The following is an 8,862-nucleotide window of genomic DNA, read 5'->3' as shown; positions in this document are numbered from 1 at the left end:
ACTCCCTCCCCTACCTCCCTCTTTGCTCTCAGCGCCTCCCTGCCTGCGCTCCCTCAGGGTGCATCCGCGCCTTTGTCGTTCGCTCCCCCGCCGCATCTTCCTCTGGCGTCCCTGCGCGCGCCCGCGGTCCCGGTCCCCGCATCCCCGCCCCGGCCCCGCCCGCCCCCTCCCCCGCCGGTACCGCATTGCCGTACTGCAGGGGCGCGGTGCACTGCGCCCGCTCCGTCAATAGGTGGACCCCCTCCCGGAGAGATAAAACCGCCGGCGCCGGCGCCGCCAGTCCCTCTGGCTGAGATCTCGGCTCTGGGTAAGGACGCTCGGCCTCCGGGTCTCCGCCTCCGTCCCCAGCTTTCCGCAGAGGGTCCTCTCTCCGGTGGGACCGGACCTGAGGACACAGAGGGGCCGGGGAGGCGCCTGGCGAGGCTACGCTGCTCGCTCCGGGCTTCGGCCAGCCACCCCACGCGCCCGGACCCGGCGCCAGGGTTCGGTCCTGTGGGCGACCGGGACTGGGGTGGGGGCATCGCGGGGGCGCTTGTTTATGCGGTGGTGGCGGCTGGGGACCGGTCTTCTGGGCGGCGGCAATCGCCCTGCTGCCGTGACCTTGGGACCAGCTGGGGCCCTGCGGGGTTGGAGCAGGGTCGGGCTTGCTGGGGACTGTTGGAGATGCCCGCGGAGGGGGAGGCAGTGAGAGTCCGAGGCACTTGCCACCCTGCCCCCACCGGTGGGCCTAGGGGTGTCGGGCTGGTCTCTGCACCCTAGGGTGCACTGTTGGCACCCACTTTCCCTCCCCCAGCCAGCTGTCCCCTCCTGGGCTGCCTAGATTTCTTCACTGACTTCCAGGATGAGACAGGGGTTGTGACCCGGGTTGTTATCAGAGGAAAAGGGGGGAGGGGGTGCCCCTTCTCCCCCCCACCCCCCAGGCTGCAGGCATCTCTGGCACTTGCTGAGCTTGGCTACTAGGGCCGATTCTTCTCTCTTTCAGAGCCGGACCCCACTTCCCCGGCCTCCTGTCTGCCCCCTGCCCGGATCCGGGGAGGGCCCGAGCTATTCTTGGCCCCTGATCTGGGCACCACCACCTTTCGGGAGCTCTGGCCCAGCCTGTCTCCCCTGGTGCCAGCCTGCCTGGCAGGGATGAGGGGAAGAGGGGAAGATGGCGCGCTCCCTGCTGGAGGAGAGGAGTGGAGAGCACTGACCGCTTCTGCTTCTCCACCGCAGCTTCTCCACTGAAGCCGCAGCTTGCTGGTGGGGGTGGGGCACAGCCCGGGGCCCAGGGCTCCTGGTAGGGAGCAGGCGTCAGGGATGGAGCACTGGAGAACGGGACAGGGTGACTCATCACCAGGCTCCTGACTGGTCATGGGGTTCGCCCAGCGTGGTGTTTCTCCTTCTCTTCAGAGGGAGGTTGACCTCCTTCATGGGGGGTGCTCCATGGTCATGGCACCCAGATCCTCACTGCAGATCGGACCGTCGGGGCTTGCCACCTGACCCAAATGGGCAGGCACAGGCTTGGGGGTGGTCTTCCCTCCCCACTCAGTGTGGGGACGTGGCCCCTGCCTCGGGCCAAGTGTGCGGGCAGGACATGCTCGCAGCCTGTGTAGGGCAGTGTCTGGCCTCCGTCTGAGGCTGGCCATCGCTGTCCTCCCCAGAATCCTGCCCGGGAGCCCCTCATCCTGAGCCCCAGCGCTCCAGGTCGTTCTAGCCCCTCCCCCCACCCCGGGCAGCATGGGCAAGGAGAAGACCCACATCAACATTGTGGTCATCGGCCATGTGGACTCGGGCAAGTCCACCACGACGGGCCACCTCATCTACAAGTGTGGAGGCATTGACAAGAGGACCATCGAGAAGTTTGAGAAGGAGGCGGCGGAGGTGAGCCTGGGGGCCCTGTCCTTTTCCCCACTGGGAGGACAGGTTCCCGCGTGGAGGCCCAGCTGGTGCGTGCGTGGCCCATCTCCAGGACAAGAAGGCATGAGCCCTGAAGGACCCTGTGCCGGGGACAAATATCCGAGAGGGTCTAGGTGCAGTGGCAGGGGGAGGTGAGGTGGCCTCCCTCCGAGGATGTGCTGGTGTTGGGGGAGGGGGTAGCCGCCTGGCTCTGCCCCCCAGGGCAGGGGAGGTGGCCTGGACGAAGCATTTCTGCTTCCCTGAGGCCACAGTGGCCTCCGGAGCTCTCGGCCATACTGGACTTGAGGACCTAGAGCAGGGTGGGGTTCCCATGTCCCCAGGGCAGAGGCCTGGGGACACAGGCACTGCTGCCCTCACTTGTCCCACGCTAGGCCACGACTCAGGGTGGCTATTAATAGCTCATTGATGGGCGCCCAGCCCATCAGCTCCATTTTCTCATGCTGGGCCGTGGAGGGCTGCCTGTCCAGGGTGGCACTTTTTTGGAGGGGGAGTGTCCTGGTTGCCTGGTGAGCGTGAGAGGGGCCCTGGCGACTGACCTCCTTTCAGAGACCAGGAGTGGGGGCTGCTCTTTGCGAGCCCCACCCCCACCCCTGGGCTCTGGGAGAAGGCCCTGGCCCTTTGGGGGGCTATGAGGGTCCTCTCCTGGATGGCAGAGAGGCTGCGGCCAGGGCCCAGGAGGAGTCAGTTGCTGGCCTGGGCTGACCTCACTCAGCATGGGGGGGTTTGCGCTGGGCTGCCTCCCTCCACGCCTGGGCCCAAAAGCTGCGTCACTCTCTCCTCCCCTGCGGGTTTGGCACTGGGGGGAGGCTGTGGGTGTTTGCAGGATGTCTGATTCAGGTCTAGCTGGGTCCCATCTGGGTCCTGGCTGAGTGGCCTTCCTGGCTGGGTGGCCTTCCTGGGGGGCAGAGCCCTGTCCATGCTCAGCCCAGCTGGGCAGCAGTAACCACAGCTCCGGCCCCGGCACGAGGGTCTTGCTGGGCTGGGCACAGGTATTTGCAGGTGGGGCGAGGAAGGGGAGGAGGGGCCCAGAACTGCTTGGCCTTGGCTGTCTGTAGAAAGAGCTGGAAAGCCAGGCCCTTCGATGCAACCACATCCAATTTCCTTTTAATTTTTTTGTCTTTAAAAAAAATCAGAGGGATTTTTGGCTTGACACCTTCACAGTGGTGCCGCAGGCAGCGATCTGCGACTGTGAGTGTGGGGGTCACCAGCTTCAGATACAGGGGACCCCTCAGCCAGGGAAGGGGTTCAAATTGCCTAGGGGCTTCTCTGCAGGCCTGACTCCCAGGCCCTTGCGCCACCTATTGGTGGACATTCAAATGGCAAGCATCGAGGTGGCAGAGGCCAGACCCGGGGACGCAGGATGGCAGGGCTGAGGTTTGGCTGTTCCCTCAGAGGTCCGTGCACCTGGCTCCTTCATTGCAGAGATGGGCTCAGAGTCCTAGGGTCCCAGTGGGAGCGAGGGAGGCTGTCACCTAGGCCTCTCTGCTGTGACACGCCGCCATGGTCCAGGGGGCTCCTCTGGCCAGCGGGCTGAGGGCCGGGCCCCCCCCTGAGCCATGCCCCACCCCTCCAGATGGGGAAGGGCTCCTTCAAGTATGCCTGGGTGCTGGACAAACTGAAGGCAGAGCGGGAGCGTGGCATCACCATCGACATCTCCCTCTGGAAGTTCGAGACCACCAAGTACTACATCACCATCATTGACGCCCCCGGCCACCGTGACTTCATCAAGAACATGATCACCGGCACGTCCCAGGTGGGCAGGGCCACAGGGGGCCACGGGAGCACCAGAGGTGGGCAGGGGCACCCATTCGGTAGACACCTGGGGGCCTTGAGGGGTAGCTGGGTTTCCTCTGCTTCCTTGCCAGGAATACTAGTCTCACTCACACCTGGCACAGAGTCCCCCACAGAGCTGATTAGGTGCCCCGTCATCTCAGCTAGGCAGAGGTGCCCATGAGGACTGCTAGCCACTGTCAGGGCCACCTTTGCAGACAGACCCGGACAACCAGACACTGCCAGGCCATTCACACAAATGGGCAAGCTCCTGTGCCGCCCCTGAGGTCCAGCCCCCTGAGGGCCCACCCAGGCCGCCTGCCTGGCGGGCCCGGGCTTACTGTGCCTGCCGGCAGGCGGACTGCGCCGTGCTGATCGTGGCTGCGGGAGTGGGCGAGTTCGAGGCGGGCATCTCCAAGAACGGGCAGACCCGCGAGCACGCGCTGCTGGCCTACACGCTGGGCGTGAAGCAGCTCATTGTGGGGGTCAACAAGATGGACTCCACGGAGCCCGCCTACAGCGAGAAGCGCTACGACGAGATCGTCAAGGAGGTCAGCGCCTACATCAAGAAGATCGGCTACAACCCCGCCACGGTGCCCTTCGTGCCCATCTCCGGCTGGCACGGCGACAACATGCTGGAGCCCTCCCCCAATGTGAGTGTCCACAGCTGCGCAGCGGGGGCGGGGGGCGCGGCGGGACAGTTCAAACCCCTGGCCGAGAGGCCAGGGCACCTGGGCCAGAGGGCCTGACTGCAGGCTCCCCTCAGCCCTGCCGTGTTCCCCTAACCTGCGGGGCCCCAGGCACCTGGCTCCAAGGGTGTCTGCCCGGCGAGTCGCGGCCTCCTCGGGGCCCACGATGCCAGCAGGGGCCCCTTCTCTGGCCAGGGGTACTCTCTCTGGGTGGACAGTATGGGAGCAGCGGCGGCCACGGCCTAGGCCCAAGCGCTGGGTCTCTGGAGGCCTGCGTCGTGGGTTAGTTTTCGTCTCCCCCGGGAGTCTCCCTGGGGTGTGGAGTGGGCAGGGCTCTGGGAAGGGCTGAGGCCTGGCTCGCACTGGCCAGGTGGGAAGCTTATGGCCGGGGCAGACGTCTCAGGGACTCTGACTGGCGGGAGGTGAGGACGTGGAGCCCGAAGTGGAATTTTCAGAACCTGAGAACCAGGGCTTAAACACAATGGAGGCAGAGGACAGAGCTGGCGGGTGGCCATTTGCTCCAGCCAATGCTGCAGCCACCCACACAGAGGGGCCAGATGTGGAGGGGACCCTGGAGCCCGGCAGGCAGGGGACGAGGCTGTGGACCCTGCCCCCGTCTTGCTGGCTGCATGCTTGCGTGTTGTGGGTCCCGAACAGGATGTCCCGTTGCAGTGGGTGAGCTGACTGCACTCCTCACCCTCCCTGTGGGGCAGACCGAGCCCCCTGGTCCTGAACTCTCTGCTCCTGACCTGCTGCTCGGGAGCCGTCTGTTGATCTGTGCTATCTGCCTTGGCCAGTGGGCCTCGGCCTCCATGCAGGAGGGCACTGGGTGTGCTGGCAGGAGAAGCCCTGGACAATGCCGGTCAGCCATGCCTGGGGACACAGTGGCATAGTGGTTGGGGGCCAAGGCTGGACTCCGCCTCTAGCCTGGCTGCTGGCCAGACTCTGACCCCTCCTGCTCTGGTGCTGGCCCCGCCCAGGGATCTGCAAGAAAGCGGGGGCTAAGCTGGGCTGGCCTCCATGCTGGACGCTTATTCAGAGGTGCTAGAACCCTCCTCCGTCTGAGCAGTCTGACCAGGCTGGGCTGGTTCCGTAAGAGGCTCCACTTTTTTCTTTTGCAGACCTCCTTTTCCAAGGCTTCTGTGATGTTGCGAGTGTGAACTGGGGCTGGGGGTGCAGGGCTATGCAGCATCTCAATGGCATGCACTGGCTTAGGGTGAACTGTTGGCCATTAGGCAGTGGCGAGTCCGTGCTCCCTGCCCCCCAGGCCCCCTCAGGTCACAGGCCTCCACCGGGATTCCTGGCAGGCCCTGGGGCGGCAGGATAGGGTGGGGCAGCTGGAGGAGGTCTCGACCCCCAACAGACACCTTCTTCCTGTCCAGATGCCATGGTTCAAAGGCTGGAAGGTGGAGCGTAAGGAGGGGAACGCCAGCGGCGTGTCCCTGCTGGAGGCCCTGGACACCATCCTGCCCCCGACGCGCCCCACAGATAAGCCGCTGCGCCTGCCACTGCAGGACGTGTACAAGATCGGCGGTGAGTGAGGCTTCAGTGCCTGACGCTTGTCGCCCCGCTGCCCTGGCCGCTTCTGCCCCTCACACCCTGCCCCTGAGGCCAGGGCGCCTGGCATGGAGCACCTCAGACCAAGTTATCTGCCTCGCCCTCAGTGCTGTACGCCTTCCTGGGGACCATCCTTCCACCTGTCCATCTCCCGTCCCTGCTCCATCCATCCATCCACTCACCCATCTGCCTATCTGTCCATCCACACATCCCTCCACCCCTCTCACCCATCTATCCATTTATCTTCCCAACCATCCATCCATCCATCCATCCATCCAGATGGTATCTGCCCAACCATCCATCCATCCAACCATCCAACCGTCCATCCATCCATCCATCCATCTATCCACCTACCCACCCCTACCCATTCATCCATCTGTCCGGGGTCTTTCCCCCTTCAAGTAAGCACAGCTTTGTGCCAGCTGGTGGCACAAGTGTAACCCACATGTGCCCTTCCCCCATGACCATTCCAGTCCTGTGGGAGACATGATCTACCCCAGGCATGAGAAATGCTATTCGTGAGATGACAGAGACACCATAAGCATGAGGCCCAAAAGGAGCACTGTGGAGACCCCCAGCCAGGGGGCTTGTGCAGAATGGGGGCGTCACACTCATCCAGCAGAGAACAGCCACTAGCCTCAATGTCTGTCACACCACAGCCAGGGATATGGGAGTAGGGCCTCCGCACACACGCTGGGGGAGACCACACAGCCACTGAGTGGCCACACAGGTGTCAGTGAGCCCATGAGAAACTCTGGCGCCCCAATGTCCCTCTGCGGGTGGCCCAGCCCCCTGAGATGAGCAACATCAAAGCCTCATCTGGCTGTCCCTGGTGGACTGACCTTGACCCATGCTGATGCTGCTGTCTCGCCAGGCCTCGGAGAAGGGGGTCCCTGCAGTGCCTCTCCCACCCCCCGTCTGGATAGGCCCTCGCTTCACCCACACCTCCCCACATCACCCCTGCCCGGCGTCACCGGGGACTCTTTCCTGTTCAGCCCTTCCTGTTCCCGACAGACAGGCCAGGGGGGCCTCTGCCTGTCGGAACCTCAGCGTCTGCCTTGTCTGGGGTCCCCCCCGCCCTGCACCCCATCCATGTGGCTACACACCCCCCGACCCTCACAGTCCCCTTCCCCTCCATCCAGGCATTGGCACCGTGCCTGTGGGCCGAGTGGAGACGGGCATCCTTCGGCCGGGCATGGTGGTGACCTTTGCGCCCGTAAACATCACCACGGAGGTGAAGTCTGTGGAGATGCACCATGAGGCCCTGAGCGAGGCCCTGCCCGGCGACAATGTTGGCTTCAACGTGAAAAACGTGTCGGTCAAGGACATCCGCCGAGGCAACGTGTGTGGGGACAGCAAGTCCGACCCGCCCCAGGAGGCTGCCCAGTTTACTTCCCAGGTGCGCACCACAGGGGGGCCGGTGCGGCCCCTCCCCTCGGGGGCAGCGGGCTGTCCTTAGGGAAGTGGCTGCCTGGCCTTAGCACAGTGCTTGACACCGCACTAGCCTGGCGCTTGGGAAAACTCAGACCTTTGCTTTACAAACGAGGCCCTCCAGGCCTGGAGCGGCTGGACCAGGGCTGAGGGCGCTCACAGGGTAGACGCGGGGCCTCGGCGCTCGACCTCACTGAGGTCCCACTTGTGTCCTGAGCATGTTTTCATTAGGTTATTGCCAGAGACCTCTCTGTATACTTCTGTTCTCTGCATCTCCACGGCACCCTCTTTGATCTGCTCTCTGGGTGACAGCAGTTTTAAAAATTGGCCTTCATGACGTAGAACCGAAGTGCAATAATTGAGGCCCGGTTTTCTCATCCCCCTGCCTCGGCTCTGGCCAGTGCAGACAGTGCAAGTCCCGCCCAGTGGCCCTGCACGCGCCCCGGAGCCTGACCTTTCCCCACGGCCAGCACCGGGGCCCCTGGGCCTGAAGCCCGCCCGCTCTGGGCAGCCCTGATGGCCACGTGCCTCTCCCTCAGGTCATCATCCTGAACCACCCAGGGCAGATCAGTGCCGGCTACTCACCGGTCATCGACTGCCACACGGCACACATCGCCTGCAAGTTCGCCGAGCTGAAGGAAAAGATTGACCGGCGCTCAGGCAAGAAGCTGGAGGACAATCCCAAAGCCCTCAAGTCCGGCGACGCGGCCATCGTGGAGATGGTCCCCGGGAAGCCCATGTGTGTGGAGAGCTTCTCGCAGTACCCGCCTCTCGGTGAGCCGGTGGGGGAGGTGCGGCCCGGTGGTTGTGACCCGCGCTGCCACAGGGGGCCACCTCGGGGTGGGGGTGAGGGTCCTTCAGGTGGCTGTGCTTAGAGTTTAGCAGGAGACCTGGGGCCTCTGTCCCCTGAAGCAGCCCTGCCCGTCGGCTCTGGGATGGTGTCCTCCTCTGGGAAGGCCCCAGGCCCACAGCGAGTCTTGTGGCAGAATTCGGGCTGACTGCTGGACAGCAGCTGGCGGGCCGCACACATGTCCCTCGGATGACCACCGGCCTCTCTGGCAGAGCTGCCTCATGCAAGCTGCAGGGCCAGCTTCTCATAGCTGTGCCTCGCCAGGCACGCTCTAAGAGCGTCCGCGCGTCCTGGGACCCCCACCCCAACTGGGCGGGTCCTGGAGTGGTCCTGCCACCAAAGAACCTGATAGCGTTAGCGTCCCACACTCCTCGGGCCGTGGCCCCACCGCCCCACCTGGAAAACCCCAGGGCAGGTAGCACCCAGCGCGAGTGCGCCTGCGCTCGGCTTGTCCTGACCGGGGGCGGGGCCGGGGGCGGGGCGAAGGCGGAACTTGGCCCCGCCAACCCCCTCACGCCCCCTCCCTGCAGGCCGCTTCGCGGTGCGCGACATGAGGCAGACGGTGGCCGTGGGCGTCATCAAGAACGTGGAGAAGAAGAGTGGCGGCGCCGGCAAGGTCACCAAGTCCGCGCAGAAGGCGCAGAAGGCGGGCAAGTGAAGCACGGG

At 64.6% G+C, this 8,862-nt stretch overlaps 1 protein-coding gene across 1 annotated transcript; it reads left to right on the top strand.

The window, feature by feature from the left end:
• Positions 1–201: 201 nt before the first annotated feature.
• Positions 202–8,856, top strand: EEF1A2 (eukaryotic translation elongation factor 1 alpha 2). The gene is made up of 8 exons (XM_029916622.1): positions 202–307; positions 1,644–1,863; positions 3,473–3,652; positions 4,026–4,322; positions 5,741–5,891; positions 7,058–7,314; positions 7,886–8,120; positions 8,727–8,856. The coding sequence occupies exons 2-8, from the start codon at positions 1,720–1,722 to the stop codon at positions 8,852–8,854; spliced, it is 1,392 nt and encodes a 463-aa protein (XP_029772482.1). The 5' UTR covers positions 202–307; positions 1,644–1,719; the 3' UTR covers positions 8,855–8,856.
• The last annotated feature ends 6 nt before the right edge of the window (positions 8,857–8,862 follow it).

This window comes from Suricata suricatta, chromosome 12 (assembly GCF_006229205.1).
Source record: "Suricata suricatta isolate VVHF042 chromosome 12, meerkat_22Aug2017_6uvM2_HiC, whole genome shotgun sequence".
In the NCBI taxonomy this organism is placed as follows: Eukaryota; Metazoa; Chordata; class Mammalia; order Carnivora; family Herpestidae; genus Suricata; species Suricata suricatta.
Note: the sequence above shows the minus strand (reverse complement) of the source record. Positions and strands in the feature narration are given on the sequence as shown.